This window comes from Pseudophryne corroboree, chromosome 1, assembly GCF_028390025.1.
Source record: "Pseudophryne corroboree isolate aPseCor3 chromosome 1, aPseCor3.hap2, whole genome shotgun sequence".
NCBI classification, from domain to species: domain Eukaryota; kingdom Metazoa; phylum Chordata; class Amphibia; order Anura; family Myobatrachidae; genus Pseudophryne; species Pseudophryne corroboree.
The window spans coordinates 450358201-450379724 of record NC_086444.1 but is presented as its reverse complement, the minus strand read 5'-3'; the positions used below and the strand labels follow the sequence as shown (position 1 = coordinate 450379724).

The 21524-nt window shown below is 47.0% G+C and overlaps 1 protein-coding gene across 6 annotated transcripts in view; it reads right to left on the bottom strand.

The window, feature by feature from the left end:
- The window catches only part of AP1G2 (adaptor related protein complex 1 subunit gamma 2), a 154970-nt gene that overhangs the window by 41530 nt on the left and 91916 nt on the right, over nucleotides 1-21524 (bottom strand). For all 6 annotated transcript variants that reach the window (XM_063913592.1, XM_063913591.1, XM_063913590.1 and 3 more), the window contains 5 exons: nucleotides 18694-18749; nucleotides 17425-17538; nucleotides 17148-17288; nucleotides 16479-16533; nucleotides 15486-15608 (listed from right to left, as the gene is read on the bottom strand). In XM_063913592.1, the coding sequence (XP_063769662.1) occupies nucleotides 15486-15608; nucleotides 16479-16533; nucleotides 17148-17288; nucleotides 17425-17538; nucleotides 18694-18749 (489 nt within the window). The remainder of the gene's footprint in view (nucleotides 1-15485; nucleotides 15609-16478; nucleotides 16534-17147; nucleotides 17289-17424; nucleotides 17539-18693; nucleotides 18750-21524) is intronic.

The window sequence follows — 21524 nt, the reverse complement described above, 5'->3', positions numbered from 1 at the left end:
TTTGTAACATGGTCATGTCCTTCTCCGTCCCTTATGTTCTCCCCGATGACGCATATTTCATATGCGGGAGAAAGGCGTACAAGTGGCTTGCCCCAAACTCTGAAGGATTGTGTTATATTGGAAAAGTATTGCCTGAAGTGATGACTGTTACACATGACAAAATGAAGGACATACACCGTGGTGCCCAAGCTCCTTATACTCACACTCATTACGAGCACCGAGTTAAAAGACAACTGTCAGAAAGGTTAGAGCATCCGGCCTCTGATCTTATCCATGAATCCACCGGGATTCAGGTTCTGGTAGCGTTAGATTTCACTCGTACCGCTCGAGGTGTGATGAATTATAGATACATTTCCGCACTCGCCAATTTGTTAGATAATATCACTGAAATGTATGATGACACGTTTAGATACACTGGAAGAGAACTTCAAGCTTACAAAACAGAACTAGTTCAGCATAGGATGGTTCTTAATTATCTTACAGCAGTAACAGGCGGATATTGTGTTACATTGGCAACACAGTACGGCATAAAGTGTTGCACGTATATCACAAATAGCACCGAGGACCCGGTAGAGGTCATAGACCAAAAGATGGACGATATTCTCCAATTGAAGTGGGAATTTCGTCGAAAACACAATCTCACCCTTGCTGCTGTAGGTAATGAGCTGACTGGTTGGGTGTCATGGTTGAACCCGCGAAATTGGTTCTCCGGTTTAGGAGACTGGGCTCAAGGAGTCATAATGGATGTTGGAAAGTTTCTACTATGTATCTTGGGTGTCGTTATATCGATTGGATTGATATTTAGATGCGGGCAGGCTTTAATGAGGTGCAAACAAAGTACAAGAGTGATGAGCTTGAGGAGCGAGGAAACCGTAATTAACCTGGATTTGATTTATGACCCAATGATAGAAACCAGAATGTGATGAAAATGCGATTATACGGTCCGTTTCTTTCACCTGTTTTTCTACTTTTCTCCAAGATACAAAGACCCCCTTGGACGAGGAAGTTGACGAGACGCTATACAGACAACAGACAAGCACCAAAGAAGAAGATTTGACAACTTTAAATATGGACACTTGATGAACTTTGCCATGGATCCCCAGTTTCCCTAGTATTTTTAAACTCACGCTAGCCCAACATTTTTGTAAATCTGATGGCACTGACAAAGCTTGTTGCTCATGCCTAAGGAGCAAAACAGCGCAAAGAAGACGACTCTCAACAGATACCGAACACAACTTCAACAACAGATGTACATTTCCCTGACATAGAATATCATTGCATTTTTCGTAAGTGTTCTTTATCTTCATCTCTACAACCCTCAGGTAACGACACACATAGACGATAGGGAATACAGGCACAGATATCAGCAACCACATACCTCCCCCATTCATGTATCATCAACTAAAATGTGCATCCCCATTTTGTTACAACCACAGCCGAAATGAGCTCGGTAGAGTTTGACAGCCCATCCACAGACCTGTACCACAGGATAAGAAGGAATTCAAATGTATACTTCGCAATACCTCGAAGCTAGATTTACCACACGTACGGCACGATGATACATGACCCTCCAAACATAGACTCATACACACATGCTTCTACTTTCTCACTAGGTCATACCCTCTTCACACCTACTCCACTCTTCTCCCCTACCCAACCATGGAAATCAATTAACCCCTGACTTACATTTTTCTCCTTAAATATTTTAGAAGGTGGCAGTTATTATTGACTGCCAAAGGGTGGACTGTCAAAGTCAGAAAAATGTCTCTATGCACGTTGCCATATTTGCACCGCACACTGGTCCGCGCTGCGCATGCGTACGCTCTCCCGTGAAGGCGCATACCCGCAATAGCGTGCACTCGCAGGCGCGGTATGCGTATTTACGGTAGAGTTTATGTAGTCGTAGCGTGCGACTCATTCGTTACAAATGTTCACAATTAATGTAGTTTGTAGATCATGGTCCCCTTGATAGATTCTGAAAGTTTGGTTAAAATAGAAGGTCCCTGGTTAAAGGAATCCCTCTTTGTATTGTACGAAGGGTCTGACAGGAATCATACAGCAGTGTTTGGTACCCATCGGAAGAGTATTTAATTAGTAATATTCCGGTGTTGGTTTGGAGCGTATTAATCGCTCGTGCGAATAGTTATGGACATAAGAAGTTTATGTCCATTTCTATTATTTACACATACTCAGGTATGCGGCGGGAAACCCAGTTTCCCACCCACCTGAGCTGTTGGAAATCGTCACAGCCCACCTGTATGAATCACCCTATGACCTTTTGTTATGATGCAGGGCCGAATTCCTTCGGCCAATGGACAATGGGATTGTAGGACCATGAGATTGCATTGTGTGTGGGGCATAAATAGGCAGGCCGACCACATCCAGCTCTCACTCTCTCATCAACGGTTATCTGCTGATAGCCGGGAGCTGGATATCGAGGCGCAGGCGATCATACCCTTTGTGCGTAAGTTTCTCTCCGTAATCATTGTCTTTCTGTGAGCCAATTTCTCTCATCTCTCTCTCTCTCTCTCTCTCTCTCTCTCTCTCTCTCTGTTCTGTTCTCTCATATCTCCCCTAGACTAGGCTAGTATTGTATTGTATTAGATAGTATTGTATTGTATTGCATTTAGGTCAGTGTAGTATTGTCTTTTTGTATTTATTGTTTAGTTCTGTGGTTAGGAAGTCTTTGTTATATTGTAGTGTATCATTTGTACTGTTATCCCCTTTTTACAAGTATATTAGATATAATACAGTTAATAGGCTTTGGAACCTAAACCAGTATCTGTGTATTTTCTATAGTGTTAAGTGTTCACTTGAGCGTCGGTGACGCTCAAGCAGCTTTGTAGTTAGTCAGGTTACACAAGGTTGCACTTACACCCTGTACTCACATTAAGGTATTCTGTGTATTTCTTTGGTATAAGGTTTAGACATAAAGGTATAGCATTGTGAGCGTCTGCACCGCTGGTGACCTCCTCGTGGTCTCGAGCGTAAGCTACGCCATAGCGAATCATTACTCTAGTCATAGCCAATAACGTGTCCTGTGATCACTGGGCCGTGAGCGAACGTGACGCTTGAGCGTCTCGCCTACGGCTGAGCGATCGTTACGCAACTAGCGTACCATTACGGTACTTCTTAAGCAAACAGCGTACAGTGTTCTTAGACTTCATAAAGGGTTATAATTACGACAAAAGGAATTTAGCATTGTCAGATCATTAGGGATAATACCTGATATGGGAAAAATACTGGACTTGGTCCAATTAATGGTCAAACCAGAGAAGATTCCAAACGTATTAACAATCTTCAACATGTTGGGTATAGAAGCCTTAGCGTCTTTAAGGAAAAGGAGCATATCGTCTGCATATAATGCAATAACATCCTCAGATTCCCCAACACGAATGCCCTCAATATCTGGTGAATTACGTAAATAGCTAGCCAGGGGCACTATTGCAAGAGCAAAAAGGGCTGGGGACAGTGGGCAGCCCTGCCTCGTACCTCTACCCAAAGGAAAATAACTCGTAGTATGACCATTGACCAAAATATGGGCTACCGGGGAAGAATACAGGAGTTGGACCCATCAGATAAAACTAGGACCAAATGCAAATTTGCGAACAACGTCCCAGAGGTACATCCATTCCACTGAGTCAAAGGCCTTGGCGGCATCCAAGGACACCACCACTGCCTCCAAGCCCAGGCGGTCTCCCCTTTGCAAATGGTAAAAGAGCCTCCTAAGCGTTTGTATTGTAGACTTTCCCGGCATGAAACCCGTCTGGTCATTATGAACAATAGACGTGATCACCATGTTAAGACGATTGGCCAAAACGTTTGCCAATATCTTGACATCGGTTGATACTAATGAGATATGGCGGTACGAATCTGGGAAAGCAGGATTTTTCCCCGGTTTGGGAATTACAATAATAATGGCCTCAGACATTGACGGAGGTATTGAACCATACTCAAATAAGGAATTGAAAAGCTTCAGGAAATATGGGGCGTAAAACTCCCTGAACTGCTTATACAATTCTATAGGTAATCCATCACAGCCAGGTACCTTTCTATTTGGGAAAGAGGCAATGACAGTCTCTAATTCCATAGTGGTAAAAGGAGATTCAAGGAATTCAATAGCATCATTTGATAGGTGCGGTATAACAATGTGTGATAAGTACTCATTTAGTTGATTTGCTGTGTATGTAGCCCTAGAGGTGCAGCAGTGTAGAGTAGTAGTCTAAGAAGGAGAGAAGTTGGGTAAAGGCTACCGATGTTTCTGCTCCACGTCTAGTTCGGATCTTTCACTCCAAGCATCCAACGAAGCCAGGAAAGTGTCCAGGGGCCACTCCTAGAGGAGGGGGTACTATATAACAGATAGGGAGCGGTTGCCGCTGCGCTTACCCCTCCGCCACTCGCTGGGTCTCCGGGGCCGTCCCCACGGTGGGCTCCGGCTACCGGCATGCGGCGCCACCATTGTGCCCGGCGTCCACGTGGGCGGTATGGGCCAATGGCGATCCGGAGCTCCCTCCACCAATCAGAGGCAGGGCGGGCAGTTCAAAAGAAGGTGCTGGGCAAAGCTCCGGCGCCTGAGTATTGTCGCTGCACAAACTACCTCCAGGCTCACGCTGCAGTTCATGGAGGAGTGTTTCCCAGCTCTCTGCGTTCCAGTGCTTCCAGTATTACAGTGTGTTCTCAGCTCTCTGTGTTCCAGTGCTTCCAGCATTACAGTGTTTTCCAGCTCTCCGAGTTCCAGTGCTTCCAGCATTACAGTGTGTTTCCCAGCTCTCCGAGTTCCAGTGCTTCCAGCATTACAGTGTGTTTCCCAGCTCTCCGAGTTCCAGTGCTTCCAGCATTACAGTGTTTCCCAGCTCTCCGAGTTCCAGTGCTTCCAGTATTACAGTGTGTTCTCAGCTCTCTGTGTTCCAGTGCTTCCAGCATTACAGTGTTTTCCAGCTCTCCGAGTTCCAGTGCTTCCAGCATTACAGTGTGTTTCCCAGCTCTCCGAGTTCCAGTGCTTCCAGCATTACAGTGTGTTTCCCAGCTCTCCGAGTTCCAGTGCTTCCAGCATTACAGTGTGTTTCCCAGCTCTCCGAGTTCCAGTGCTTCCAGCATTACAGTGTGTTTCCCAGCTCTCCGAGTTCCAGTGCTTCCAGCATTAGAGTGTGTTTCCCAGCTCTCCGAGTTCCAGTGCTTCCAGTATTACAGTGTGTTCTCAGCTCTCTGTGTTCCAGTGCTCCCAGCATTACAGAGTGTTTCCCAGCTCTCTGCGTTCCAGTGCTTCCAGTATTACAGTGTGTTCTCAGCTCTCTGTGTTCCAGTGCTTCCAGCATTACAGTGTTTTCCAGCTCTCCGAGTTCCAGTGCTTCCAGCATTTCAGTGTGTTTCCCAGCCCTCACTGGACTCATTTCTTCATTCAGTGTTCTTCAGCATCGTTCACAAGTCATCACTCGTTCATTCAGTGTTCTTCAGCATCGTTCACAAGTCATCACTCGTTTCTTCATTCAGTGTTCTTCAGCATCGTTCATAAACAATCATTCATTTCTTCATTCAGTGTTCTTTGGCATCCTCCTCAAGCATTAGTTACTTATAAAGCTGCATGAGGAAGACCTACATCCGGCTGTCTCTATTTCGACCCAGCTACGGTTCCTCTTCCCGACCATCGGAAGAAACCCCGAGTACCCAACTCTCTCGTCCCAGGTCTATGACAAACGGCACTTTTCCTTGTTTTACCTTTCTCACCACCCTGGGTAACAGGGCGATGGGAGGAAACACATAGGCCAGATGAAAGTCCCATCTCACTGACAGGGCATCCACCAAGATCGCTTTGGGATCCTTTGCTCTTGATCCGTATGCGGGCACCTTGTGGTTCTGACGAGATCTATCTCTGGCAACCCCCATCTGTCGACCAGGGTCTGGGAGACTTCCGGGTGTAAAGCCCATTCGTTTACATGAATGGTGTGCCGACTGAGAAAATCCGCTTCACAGTTTAGGACTCCTGGAACGAATACTGCGGACAAGGCTGGAAGATGACGTTCTGCCCACTTTAACGTGTGACTTACTTCTTTCATTGCTTTCCGGCTGCGAGTTCCTCCCTGATGGTTGAGGTACGTTACTGCCGTTTCATTGTCCGAGCGGATCTGGACTGGTTTCCCCTCAAGGATATCCTTTGCCTGATTCAATGCCATGTATATGGCTTGAAGTTCCAATATATTTATTGGCAGGCAACTTTCTTCCTTGGTCCACTGCCCCTGGAAGCAATTTCTTCCTGACACTGCTCCCCAGCCCTGAAGGCTGGCATCTGTTGTCAGAATTTCCCAATCTGATATCCAAAAGAGTCTCCCTTTGTCCAGATGGGCTGTTTGCAGCCACCTGGCTAATACAGGGAGACAGGGAGACTTACCCCACTTCCAGGATCGATCAATACGCTTGCAAACGCTGAGTGGATGCAGACACTATAAGCGTACACTACGGAGTGTGAACCTATAGTGAACAGATGCCCAAGTGAACACTGACGAACCAGTCACACAGCCGCCTATGCTGCAACTGGGTCCCTTAGTACACAGCGTCTTGGTCGGAAGTGGGATTTCAGCTCATGGCGGGAGACTCGGAGGAAACTGGTCATGAACCGGGGGAGGGGCGACCAGGGGAGCATCTGGCTCCCCACTGCTGACATCAACCCTAGGGATCGCGGCCTCATGCTACCCCTGGAGCCTATGATCCCTACGGCCTAGCGCTGGTGCACTCTCGGTGGCAGTCGCATCAGCGACTGTTTGGTAGTCTCCCCCCAAACAGTGCGGCTGTGTGTTCCCCCTCTAAGCGGAACCGATGCCTTACCTTCCCCCCGTGCTCCGGCCACAGCCTGGTAATGTCTGCTGGACCTGCTAGTTTTATCCGACACAGACGCCCGCCGAAACAGCACTGTACTCGTGGGTAAGCGTTGTCGCGACCCGGCGGGGAGATGTTGGAGCGACTCTTTCTAAGGTACGTATAAGACGCTGTTTAGAAAGATCACTCAGAAAAAATAAGATTTTACTCACCGGTAAATCTATTTCTCGTAGTCCGTAGTGGATGCTGGGACTCCGTAAGGACCATGGGGATTAGCGGCTCCGCAGGAGACTGGGCACAACTAAAGAAAGCTTTAGGACTACCTGGTGTGCACTGGCTCCTCCCACTAAGACCCTCCTCCAGACCTCAGTTAGGCTACTGTGCCCGGAAGAGCTGACACAAATAGGAAGGATTTTGAATCCCGGGTAAGACTCATACCAGCCACACCAATCACACCGTATAACTCATGATACTATACCCAGTTAACAGTATGAAATATAACTGAGCCTCTCAACAGATGGCTCAACAATAACCCTTTAGTTAGGCAATAACTATAAACAAGTATTGCAGACAATCCGCACTTGGGATGGGCGCCCAGCATCCACTACGGACTACGAGAAATAGATTTACCGGTGAGTAAAATCTTATTTTCTCTGACGTCCTAAGTGGATGCTGGGACTCCGTAAGGACCATGGGGATTATACCAAAGCTCCCAAACGGGCGGGAGAGTGCGGATGACTCTGCAGCACCGAATGAGCAAACTCTAGGTGCTCCTCAGCCAGGGTATCAAACTTGTAGACTGTTGCAAAAATGTTTGAACCCAACCAAGTAACAGCTCGGCAAGTTGTAAAGCCGAGACCCCTCGGGCAGCCGCCCAAGAAGAGCCCACTTTCCTCGTGGAAAGGGCTATTACAGATTTAGGGTGCGGCAGTCCAGCCGCAGCATGTGCAAGTTGAATCGTGCTACAGATCCAGCGAGCAATAGTCTGCTTAGAAGCAGGAGCACCCAGCTTGTTGGGTGCATACAGGATAAATAGCGAATCAGTTTTCCTGACTCCAGCCGTCCTGGAAACATATACTTTTCAGGGCCCTGACTACGTCCAGTAACTTGGAATCCTCCAAGTCCCAAGTAGCCGCAGGCACCACAATAGGTTGGTTCACATGAAAAACTGATACCACCTTAGGAAGGAATTGGGAACGAGTCCTCAATTCCGCCTTATCCATATAAAAGACAGATAAGGGCTTTTGTATGACAAAGCCGCCAATTCTGATACACGCCTGGCCGACGCCACGGCCCACAGCATGACCACTTTGCACGTGAGGTATTGTAGCTCCACGGATTTAAGTGGCTCAACCCAATGCGACTTCAGGAAATCCAACACCACGTTGAGATCCCACAGTGCCACTTGAGGCACAAACGGAGCTATGTGACTATGCAGCACTCCCTTAACAAAAGTCCGAACTTCAGGCAGTGAAGCCAGTTCTATTTTGGAAGAAAATCGATAGAGCCGAAATCTGGACCTTCATGGAACCCAATTTTAGGCCCATAGTCACCTCTGACTGTAGGAAGTGCAGAAATCGACCTAGCTGAAATTTCTCCTTTGGGGCCTTCCTGGCCTCACAGCACGCAACATATTTCCACCATATGCGGTGATAATGGTTTGCGTTCACTTCTTTCCTAGCTTTAAATAGCGTAGGGATAACTTCCTCCGGAATGCCCTTTTCCTTCAGGATCCGGCGTTCAACCGCCATGCCGTCAAACGCAGCTGCGGTACGTCTTGGAACAGACAGGCCCCCTGCTGCAGCAGGTCCTGTCTGAGCGGCAGAGGCCATGGGTCCTCTGAGATCATTTCTTGGAGTTCTGGTTACCAACCTCTTCTTGGCCAACCCGGAACAATGACTATAGTTCTTACTCCTCTCCTTCTTATTATTCTCATTACTCTGGGTAAGAGAGGCAGAGAAGGGAACACATACACCGACTGGTACACCCACGGTGTTACCAGAGCGTCCACAGCTATCGCCTGAGGGTCCCTTGACCTGGCGCAATATCTTTGTAGCTTTTTGTTGAGGCGGGACGCCATCATGTCCACCTGTGGCCTTTCCCAACGGTGTACAATCATTTGGAAAACTTCTGGATGAAGTCCCCACTCTCCCGGGTGGAGGTCGTGTCTTCTGAGAAAGTCTGCTTCTCAGTTGTCCACTCCGGGAATGAACACTGCTGACAGTGCTAACACATGATTTTCCGCCCATCGGAGAATCCTTGTGGCTTCTGCCATCGCCATCCTGCTTCTTGTGCCGCCCTGTCGGTTTACATGAGCGACCGCCGTGATGTTGTCTGACTGGATCAGCACCGGCCGGTGTTGAAGCAGGGGTCTAGCCTGACTTAGGGCATTGTAAATGGCCCTTAGTTCCAGAATATTTATGTGTAGGGAAGTCTCCTGACTTTTCCATAGCCTTGGAAGTTTCTTCCCTGTGTGACTGCCCCCCAACCTCGATGGCTGGCAACCGTGGTCACCAGGACCCAGTCCTGTATGCCGAATCTGCGGCCCCCTAGAAGATGAGCACTCTGCAGCCACCACAACAGCGACACCCTGGTCCTTGGAGACAGGGTTATCTGCCGATGCATCTGAAGATGCGACCCGGACCACTTGTCCAACAGATCCCACTGGAAAATCCTTGCATGGGACCTGGCGAATGGAATTTCTTCGTAAGAAGCTACCATCCTTCCCAGGGCTCGCGTGCATTGATGCACCGACACCTGTATACGTATTAGGAGGTCTCTGTCTAGAGACGACAACTCCTTGGACTTCTCCTCCGGAAGAAACCCTTTTTATCCTGTTCTGTGTCCAGAACCATACCCAGGAACAGTAGACGCGTCGTAGGAACCAGCTGCGACTTTGGAATATTCAGAATCCAGCCGTGCTGTTGTAGCACTTCCCGAGATAGTGCTACTCTGCCGAACAACTGCTCCCTGGACCTCGCCTTTATAAGGAGATCGTCCAAGTACGGGATAATTATTTCCGCCATTACCTTGGTAAATACCTCGGTGCCGGAGACAGACCAACGGCAACGTCTGGAATTGGTAATGACAATCCTGTACCACAATTTTGAGGTACTCCTGGTGAAGAGGGTAAATAGGGACATGCAGGTAAGCATCCTTGATGTCCAGTGATACCATGAAATTCTCCAGGCTTGCAATAATCGCCCTGAGCGATTCCATTTTGAACTTGAACCTTCGTATATAAGTGTTCAAGGCTTTCAATTTTAGAATGGGTCTCACCGAACCGTCTGGTTTCGGTACCACAACATTTTGGAATAGTAACCCCGGCCTTGTTGAAGGACGGGTACCTTGATTTCACCTGCTGGAAGTACAGCTTGTGAATTGCCGCCAGTACTACCTTTCTCCGAGGGCAGCAGGCAAGGCTGATGTGAGGTAACGGCGAGGGGGAGTCGCCTCGAACTCCAGCCTGTATCCCTGTGATACTATTTGCAGAACCTAGGGATCCACCTGTGGGCAAGCCCACTGGTCCCTGAAGTTCCCGAGACGCGCCCCTACCGCACCTGTCTCCACCTGTGGAGCCCCAACGTCATGCGGTGGACTCAGAGGAAGCGGGGGAAGATTTTTGATCCTGGGAACTGGCTGCTGGTGCAGCTTTTTCCTTCTTCCCTTGTCTCTGTGCAGAAAGGAAGCGCCCTTGACCCGCTTGCTTTTCTGAAGCCGAAAGGACTGTACCTGAAAATACAGTGCTTTCTTAGGCTGTGAGGAAACCTGAGGTAAAAAATTTTCTTCCCAGCTGTTGCTGTGGATACGAGGTCCCAGAGACCATCCCCAAACAATTCCTCACCCTTATAAGGCAGAATCTCCATGTGCCGTTTATAGGCAGCATCACCTGTCCACTGCCGGGTTTCTAATACCCTCCTGGCAGAATGGACATTGCATTAATTCTGGATGCCAGCCGGCAAATATCCCTCTGTGCATCCTTTAAATCTAAGACGACGTCTTTAATATGCTCTATGTTAGCAAACTATTATCCCTGTCTTAGAGTATTAATATTATCTGACTGGGTATCAGACCACGCTGCAGCAGCACTATTTATGCTGAGGCAATTGTAGGTCTCAGTATATAACCTGAGTGTGTATATACAGACTTCAGGATAGCCTCCTGCTTTTTATCAGCAGGCTCCTTCAAGGTGGCCGTATCCTAAGACGGCAGTGCCACCTTTTTTGACAAACGTGTGAGCGCCTTATCCACCCTAAGGGATATCTCCCAACGTGACCTATCCTCTGGCGGGAAAGGGTACGCCATCAGTAACTTTTTAGAAATTACCAGTTTCTTATCGGGGGAACCCACGCTACTTTACACACTTCATTCATTCATCTGATGGGGGAACAAAACACTGGCTGCTTTTTCTCCCCAAAAATAAAACCCCTTTTATGTGATACTTGGGTTCATGTCAGAAATGCGTAACACATTTTTCATTGCCGAGATCATGTAACGGATGTTCCTAGTGGATTGTGTATATGTCTCAACCTCGTCGACACTGGAGTCAGACTCCGTGTCGACATCTGTGTCTGCCATCTGAGGTATCGGGCGCTTTTTTGAGCCCCTGATGGCCTTTGAGACGCCTGGGCAGGCGAGGGCTGAGAAGCCGGCTGTCCTACAGCTGTTTTACGTCATCCAGCCTTCTATGTAAGGAGTTGACATTGTCGGTTAATACCTTCCACCTATCCATCCACTCTGGTGTCGGCCCCACAGGGGGCGACATCCCATTTATCGGCCTCTGCTCCACCTCCACGTAACCTTCCTCATCCCACATGTCGACACAGCCGTACCGACACACAGCACACACACAGGGAATGCTCTGACTGAGGACAGGACCCCACAAAGTCCTTTGGGGAGACAGAGAGAGAGTATGCCAGCACACACCAGAGCGCTATATAATGCAGGGATTAACACTATAACTGAGTGATTTTTCCCCCAATAGCTGCTTGTATAAACAATATTGCGCCTAAATTTAGTGCCCCCCCTCTCTTTTTAACCCTTTGAGCCTGAAAACTACAGGGAGAGCCTGGGGAGCTGTCTTCCAGCTGCACTGTGAAGAGAAAATGGCGCCAGTGTGCTGAGGGAGATAGCTCCGCCCCTTTTTCGCGGACTTTTCTCCCGCTTTTTTATGGATTCTGGCAGGGGTATTTATCACATATATAGCCTCTGGGGCTATATATTGTGATGATTTTGCCAGGCAAGGTGTTTATATTGCTGCTCAGGGCGCCCCCCCCCAGCGCCCTCCACCCATCAGTGACCGGAGTGTGAGGTGTGCATGAGGAGCAATGGCGCACAGCTGCGGTGCTGTGCGCTACCTTGGTGAAGACTGAAGTCTTCTGCCGCCGATTTTCCGGAACACTTCTTGCTTCTGGCTCTGTAAGGGGGCCGGCGGCGCGGCTCCGGGACCGAACATCAATGGCCGGTTCCATGCGGTCGATCCCTCTGGAGCTAATGGTGTCCAGTAGCCTAAGAAGCCCAAGCTACCACCAGTTAGGTAGGTTCGCTTCTTCTCCCCTTAGTCCCTCGCTGCAGTGAGTCTGTTGCCAGCAGATCTCACTGTAAAATAAAAAACCTAAAATATACTTTCTTTCTAGGAGCTCAGGAGAGCCCCTAGTGTGCATCCAGCTCAGCCGGGCACAAGGATCTAACTGAGGTCTGGAGGAGGGTCTTAGTGGGAGGAGCCAGTGCACACCAGGTAGTCCTAAAGCTTTCTTTAGTTGTGCCCAGTCTCCTGCGGAGCCGCTAATCCCCATGGTCCTTACGGAGTCCCAGCATCCACTTAGGACGTCAGAGAAAAAAGTAAGACTATAAAAATAAAATAAAAAAGCTTATGGCTGCTAAAAACCAGCAGCCCATAGACCATAGTCCGGCTCCTGCCGCACCAAACAAAAAACTAGTTTGCCTGAGCCAGGAGGCGGGGATATATGGATAGGCCCACTGCATGCTGGGAAGCCAGAAAGCTTTGACCTATTGGTGCAAGATCCGCTGTCGCTCAACCATATCCCAATGTATCCTGTGGATACCCGGTGGACCCTGCAGGAGAAACAACAACTTACGCTTAGACTTATCAAGCAAAAAGGTAGACCATTGTCTCTTCGCCATATCCCAGCATATTCGATCAAATGGGGACTTAGATAGAAGGTATCTAGCCTCCAAATGACAACAGTTCTTTTCAAGTTGATCGTCCTCCACCCTGGTGGATGCCTTGATGGCAGCCACCTGTTTAATAAGGGAACCCCTGATAGAAGCTTTAAAAGCATCATGTTTAATAGTGGGATTTGCACAAGAAGCATTATGAGACTGAAACTCCTGCCAAGTACCAATTAAACCAGGTCCACTACCCATTAATGATAGCCAAAATGGGTTCAGCTTGCAGAATTTAGCTCCTTGGGCAATAAATTATCTAACACTAGCAATATAGGTGAATGATCAGAAATGCCCCTATACAAATAACTAATCTCAACTACTCTGGAGGTTAAACCAAACACAACACAAAATATACTCGGCGCCTGATCCTTCTCTTACTGGCAGACGTAAATCTGGGACTGGGCTGCAGCTTCCTAATAAGGGCTTATTGCACAAACCCCTTTAGCAAGCAAATTCACAATAATTAATACCAAGGTTTTAATAGGAAGCGCTGTCCAGTCACATTAATACATAAAAATATATATTTAATTTTTCAAGAAAAAGCATATATGGCCATATAAATAACAAACATTAAAATATAATCAGCAATGTGATAATAACCAATGTTAGAATAGCATAAAAAGTCCAAATATTAGTCAGTTAATAAGGGCATGCAATCTTGCTCATAATTGATATTAGTCATCCATTCGTTTTTAACATGTTAGTCCATTAGTAAATGGATCCAATGTATTCAATTGTTAATTTCTCAAAAGTCACTGGTAAGTTTAACTCATACCTCCCGTGTATGGCGATTTGCGGGGGCTATTGCAAGATAGAGACCAATGTTTAATTGATGCAGAACGGATCCAATATGGACTTACAAGCCGGGGGAGCGCTCCCTCTTTCTCCTCCTTCTGGCAGCGTGGGTACCTGCGTTTATCTGGATTTAAATTTTATCTGTGTGTTACATTGAATGATTATGTTTTAAATGTGAATTAGAAGCTGGAACGCAAAAATCCGCAGGTGGAACGCAAGCAGCATGTGACCGGAAGCCGGAGGTAGTCATATGCTTGTAATGATGGAAGAATTGTGTATTAGTTACTATGACAACGGTGAATTAGAGATAAGTGTGTTCCCAGGTGGGCTAATGCTGCCTGCTGATTGTGGTAATTATAGGAGGTTAAAAGGGCATCAAGCGGACCAGTGAGCATATACGTCTGAGGAAGCCGCCAAGTACCCGGAAGTGGAGAGGCGGAGAAACGCGTCATGTGATCGGGCTGCAATCGTTGTGTAAGCTGTGAGCTGCCGCTCCCACAAGCCGCGTCTTGTGTTGTGGACAATTGTACTAATTACCCACGCTGCCAGAAGGAGGAGAAAGAGGGAGCGCTCCCCGGCTTGTAAGTCCATATTGGATCCGTTCTGCATCAATTAAACATTGGTCTCTATCTTGCAATAGCCCCCGCAAATCGCCATACACGGGAGGTACGAGTTAAACTTACCAGTGACTTTTGAGAAATTAACAATTGAATACATTGGATCCACTTACTAATGGACTAACATGTTAAAAACGAATGGATGACTAATATCAATTATGAGCAAGATTGCATGCCCTTATTAACTGACTAATATTTGGACTTTTTATGCTATTCTAACATTGGTTATTATCACATTGCTGATTATATTTTAATGTTTGTTATTTATATGGCCATATATGCTTTTTCTTGAAAAATTAAATATATATTTTTATGTATTAATGTGACTGGACAGCGCTTCCTATTAAAACCTTGGTTTTAATTATTGTGACTCTGGAGGTTAGATCAGGTGAGATAAGGGCCAAATCAATACGGGAAAAAGTGTGAAAGGTAGATGAACAACATGAATATTGTAACTGTTGCGGAAACCTAAGTCTCCAGATGTCCACTAAGCCAAGTTTAGAAATCAATTTGGAAAAGGGGGTTGGAGAGCAGAGGAGAGGAACATCACATGGAAGTTCCCTCCATCTGTCCAAAGAGGAGTCCATTACATTATTATAGTCCCCTATGCAAATGGTTGGGGCTGAGGGGGATAATGCTATAAATGATACAACTTGCCGTAGAACCTCATTACTGTAGGGTGGAGGGAAATATACAGCCAAAATATGTAAGGTGATATTATTAAGAGAAGCCCTAAGCAATACAAATGACCATACTGGTCAATTTGGCTATGCTCAAGATGGAAATTCACAGATTTTTTTATCAAAATAGAAACCCCTCTAGCATTTTATGAAAAAGTGGAGTGAAACATCCATCCGAGTGGTTTTCAAATAGCAATGGTCCATGAGTATGAGCTAGATGCAGAATAGCGTCACGATCCTTATAGTGAAACAGACGGGGAATAAAGGTATGGGCTGGGGCGCCTGGAGACAGAGTCTGAAAAGGAAGACGATGTGCCCGCTCTACTGTACCTAAGGGCCGAATTTAATCGGTTTTGCCTCTACCCACTTTAACTCCAGTTTTTGTATTTTGTACCTGTACGATATCTTTTCTCACTTCCTTGTAAAGTCTTTGCACAATGTAATGGTGCAGCTCCGAGGATCCGCTGATCAGCTGAATAAGGTCTGAGACTGTATCATCACGGACACTCTCCCCAGCCTAGAAAAACAGCAACACTCCTTTAGTAAGCGGAGTATAGAAAATATTAAAATATAAAGTTACCCAGAGGACTTATTGTGTAGGATATATAGGATTTTTCCCCTTACACGTAAATGTTATATTTCGATTGTGAAGTAACAAATTACGGACTTTATCTAGAACTTGAGTTATGCATCTTAATGTAGCTCTCCTACAATTATTATCATTTCACAGTGTTAATATTTGGGGAGTTCACACACCACTGCAAAGAGAAAGGTATAGGTGACGGACAGTACACCATTCTGAACAGCATGGTGATTACTAGGGACTGGATACAACATGGATGACTGACATAGTTGCCATCTTAACATATATTACAATGTGTGAAGCTAACAATCTATGCTTAGAAAAAGAAGTCGGCATTGCAAAGTATAAAATTAAACAGTTATGACATATTTTGCTAAAGTAGAGTTCTGAGCATTATTGTTTGTCTGTATTACATACAGGTGATGACACCTCTTCTTCATCCCTCCCACATCCTTGCAGTTGATAGAAATTTAACAAGGGTATGAGCACAAACCGAGCCACATACATTTTTATAATGGAAACATGTCATTTGTGTGATGACCATTTATGGTTGGGGGTTCCATCACCGTTACAAAAAGAAACTCAGGAGAGCAGTTATTGGAATAATCTTGCAGGATCTTCATATTATTTCAAAATATGCTGGCATTTTATACATTAAGGCTGAAAGTATTAAAATGCACTTCACCCAAAAAAAAGAAACTTGTTGATTTGCAATATAAGAGCAACAATACAAAGTTATACCATATGGGGTAAACAATGGAACTGAAACTTCACATGCAAGAAGAAAACAAGGAAATGACTCACTGTGACCAGTGTCTCCATGATGGTATCTATGTGCCAGCGCTTAGAAGGTGAGAACCTGAGACACAGAGAAAAGAAGAATGCATGACAACACAGACAGGCCCTCATTTACTGTACACAAAGTGCATACTAGTGACCATCAATGTACCCATATAGGGTCTAATTCTTAGTCGGATGCTGCAGCGTACGTCTCTTGCCAGTCTTATGTCTGCGACGTAAGTCGCAGTTGGCTTTAAATTGTTCACAATAAGAGATTGTGACGGACTTTGCTGGAAGAAAGGGCAAGATGGGGATAAACCCTGTCCACTCGTCTGTAGTCAGTAGCTGGCCCTTATCTGTAGGTAATGCAGGGTCAATTTCCATTGTAATGGAAATCAATGCTACAGATGAGTCAGGTTACATTACAGTAATGTGGGACCTGTGGCTTTGCTTATTATGAGCTACCTACTGTATAACCGTCAGAAAGAGGCAGGGCAACAGAACATCCCTTATTCATTATAGACAAGCACCTGACCTTAAATAGGTAGAATTTAACAATTCTTGCTCAAGCAAATATTGACCTTACATCTCTACTTTTCATTTCTATGACCTCAAGAAGGGGTTTTAAACTTTAAACCCAGTCTGTCTGCCCTGACCATCCCCACCCCCATGCCCTTTAGCACATGATCTCACTTCTCGGCACTCAGGAATATCCCAGATGCACACTGTTCTTTCAGCTCCGGTGGGCAGTGTCGCAGAAACCTCTGAAGTTCCATCATCATCACACGAATATTTGTTTCATTGACAAGTGCAAAGCACAGCTCTAATGCTCTCCTGAAATAAGCAAGCATGATAGTACAAAGTCATCTTTATGCAAAGTTGTCTTTATGATAATCTTTTATGAGTTGACAGAAATGGGTGCTGATATTTAAGAGGAACAAATGTACTTGGAGACTACATGTGTTCTCACCTGTTTACTGATGTGTCCATCTGTCTGAGACATTCCACAATTGTGCCCCTGTGTCTCTGTACTGCTGCATGATCAGACTGCACCAAGCGCTGGAGAGATGTGAGAGCAACAAATCTAAAAGAACATAACAGTGACAGAACATGGAGGCCTAATATGATTTCTATGTGCTGACACTGTACCATTGAGCTGAGGTACAAAACTAAAGCAGGGTATACACTAGACGACATGAAACATGAACGATATTGGCTGACGATTTCCCTTGGGCTTCCCGGAGTCCTGGACAAACAATATAGGTGGAAATTCCGAGTTGATCGCTAGCTGCATTTGTTCGCAGCGATCAGGCTAAAAAACGTCAGTTCTGTGCATGCGTATGCGGTGCAATGCGCACGCACGACGTACGGGCACAACAAATGATGCAGTTTTGCACAGGGTCTAGCGATGCATTTCAGTCGCACTGGTTGCCACAGAGTGATTGACATGAAGTGGGCGTTTCTGGGTGGCAACTGACCGTTTTCAGGGAGTGTTCGGAAAAACACAGGCGTGCCAGGGAAAACGCAGGCGTGGCTGGGCAAACGCTGGGCGGGTGTGTGACGTCAAATCCGGAACTGAATAGTCTGAAGTGATCGCAAGCACTGAGTAGGTTTTGAGCTACTTTGAAACTATACAAAAATTTTTTGCAGGCGCTCTGCGATAAAAACGTTTGCACTTCTGCTAAGCTAAAATACACTCCCAGTGGGCAGCAGCATAGCATTTGCACGGCTGCTAAAAACTGCTAGCGAGCGATCAACTCAGAATGACCCCCATAGTGCGTACAGACTGAGCGATTTTTACAAATGATCAACGATACACAGGAGTCGTCCGATATTACCAAATTGTTGGGTTTTCAGCCTAATTTAACATGTCGTTTGTAGCGTACACACTTGACGATATGCACCTTGTCATTAATGACATAGCTGAAATTGACCTGCATGTACAGATGACAGAAGACCTTGTTAACGACCCGCTGGAGTGCAGATCGTTGATAATATAGTGCGTACACACTGGACGATTTGACAAAAAGGTCGTTCAGAAATGTCGGAATCTGCAATATCGTTCAAAAAGTCGCCCAGTGTGTACCCAGCTTTAAACAAGAAGACAAAACTCCTAACAGACGGATACAATCATCAAGCATCGTTGTCACACAAAATACAGCTACAGTAGGTGTAAAGAGTGCATGTGACTTGAGAGACTTCTAGAGACAAAATAATGAAGACGACAAGAAAGACGTACCTAATGTTCTTGTCATTACTTAGTAGAAAACGTCCAAGGATGTTAACAGCAAGAACCTGAGACATAAAGACAGAGTGAACACTTATGAACCAGCAAGCACATTTAATGTATGGCAAGCTGGTGCAAAAACTCTAACTATTGATTTGTATTTAACTGCAGACTTTATTGCAAACATAAAACTGGACATGAGTCCCCTGCAAGCTGCAAGCCTGCGAGTGAGTCCTCTACAAGCCCCAGGCATGCGCGTGAGTCCTCTACAAGCACAAGCCCCTAGCCTGAAATAGTAGGCCTGCATGTTAGTACTCTACAAGCACTAGCCCTTGGGCTACACATAAATCCTCTAAAATTCCCAGGCCTGCCTGCACATGAGCACTCTGCAAACTTCGGGCCTGCACATGAGTCAACTACAAGCCACAGGCCTGCGTGTGTGTCCTCTACAAGCCCCACGCCTGCATGTGAGTCCTCTACCAGCCACAGCCCTGCATGTGTGTCCTCTACAAGCCCCAGGCCTGCATGCGAGTCCTCTACAAGCCCCAGGCCTGCATGTGAGTCCTCTACAAGCCCCAAGCCTGCATGTGAGTCCTCTACAAGCCCCAGGCCTGCATGTGTGTCCTCTACAAGCCCCAGGCCTGCATGTGTGTCCTCTACAAACCCCAGGCCTGCATGTGAGAGTCCTCTACAAGCCCCAGGCCTGCATTTGAGTCCTCTACAAGCCCCAGGCCTGCATGTGAGTCCTCTACAAGCCCCAGGCCTGCATGTGAGTCCTCTACAAGCCCCAGGCATGCGCGTGAGTCCTCTACAAGCACAAGCCCCTAGCCTGAAATAGTAGGCTTACATGTTAGTACTCTACAAGCACTAGCCCTTGGGCTACACGTAAGTCCTCTACAATTCCCAGGCCTGCCTGCACATGAGCACTCTGCAAACTTCAGGCCTGCACATGAGTCAACTACAAGCCACAGGATAAGGAAAAGCTACCAGCGCTGGCAGATCATGCATAAAAAAATAAAAATAAACAATCTATTTTCCAAAAGGCTTAATGAATAAAATACCACATTTATTTCACATGTATAGACACATAAAAAGATTAATATGTAATAAATGAATAAAATATTCGATAATATATGCCACAGGGTGCCTGAATTAATTGTATGTCCACATTTGGCTGTTAGTAACACTCAAGGGGACTAAGGTCACTGGAGATGTCCATCACTAATCGGTTATTTTTGTATAAAGCCGATAATTTTGCAGATATGAGGTATTTACCAGTGATCCTGAAAGCAGATAATGTCCACCTGTTGTATAGCTGAGTCGGTTATCCTCTTTGGCATGGAGGAATGAATCCGGAAGGGTGGATGCTGCTGAGTGAATGTCCCAAATGGTGTACACCAGAGTGTCAGAAAAGCCAGTGGTAATGATGAATATCAGGATAAGTGAAATAGCTTTTCCTTATCTTGATTTCCAAATTTTTCCAGGGGACTTACCATCCCCATACCAGCTCGCTATTGATAGCGCACCCCTCCTTTTTCTTGACAACTACAAGCCACAGGCCTGCATGTGTGTCCTCTACAAGCCCCACGCCTGCATGTGAGTCCTCTACCAGCCACAGGCTTGCATGTGTGTCCTCTACAAGCCCCAGGCCTGCATGTGAGTCCTCTACAAGCCCCAGGCCTGCATGTGAGTCCTCTACAAGCCCCATGCCTGCATGTGTGTCCTCTACAAGCCCCAGGCCTGCATGTGTGTCCTCTACAAGCCCCAGACCTGCATGTGAGTCCTCTACAAGCCCCAGGCCTGCATTTGAGTCCTCTACAAGCCCCAGGCCTGCATTTGAGTCCTCTACAAGCCCCAGGCCTGCATGTGAGTCCTCTACAAGCCACAGGCCTGCATGTGAGTCCTCTACAAGCCCCAGGCCTGCATGTGTGTCCTCTACAAGCCCCAGGCCTGCATGTGAGTCCTCTACAAGCCCCAGGCCTGCATGTGAGTCCTCTACAAGCCACATGCCTGCATGTGTGTCCTCTACAAGCCCCAGGCCTGCATGTGAGTCCTCTACAAGCCCCAGGCCTGCATGTGAGTCCTCTACAAGCCCCAGACCTGCATGTGAGTTCTCTACAAGCCCCAGGCCTGCATGTGAGTCCTCTACAAGCCCCAGGACTGCATCTGAGTCCTCTACAAGCCCCAGGCCTGCATGTGAGTCCTCTACAAGCCCCAGGCCTGCATGTGTGTCCTCTACAAGCCCCAGGCCTGCATGTGAGTCCTCTACAAGCCACTGGCCTGCATGTGAGTCCTCTACAAGCCCCAGGCCTGCATGTGTGTCCTCTACAAGCCCCAGGCCTGCATGTGAGTCCTCTACAAGCCCCAGGCCTGCATGTGAGTCCTCTACAAGCCACATGCCTGCATGTGTGTCCTCTACAAGCCCCAGGCCTGCATGTGTGTCCTCTACAAGCCCCAGACCTGCATGTGAGTCCTCTACAAGCCCCAGGCCTGCATGTGAGTCCTCTACAAGCCCCAGGCCTGCATGTGAGTCCTCTACAAGCCACAGGCCTGCATGTGAGTCCTCTACAAGCCCCAGGCCTGCATGTGAGTCCTCTACAAGCCCCAGGCCTGCACGTGAGTCCTCTACAAGCTCCAGGCCTGCATGTGTGTCCTCTACAAGCCCCAGGCCTGCATGTGTGTCCTCTACAAGCCCCAGGCCTGCATGTGTGTCCTCTACAAGCCCCAGGCCTGCATGTGAGTCCTCTACAAGCCCCAGGCCTGCATGTGAGTCCTCTACAAGCCCCATGCCTGCATGTGTGTCCTCTACAAGCCCCAGGCCTGCATGTGTGTCCTCTACAAGC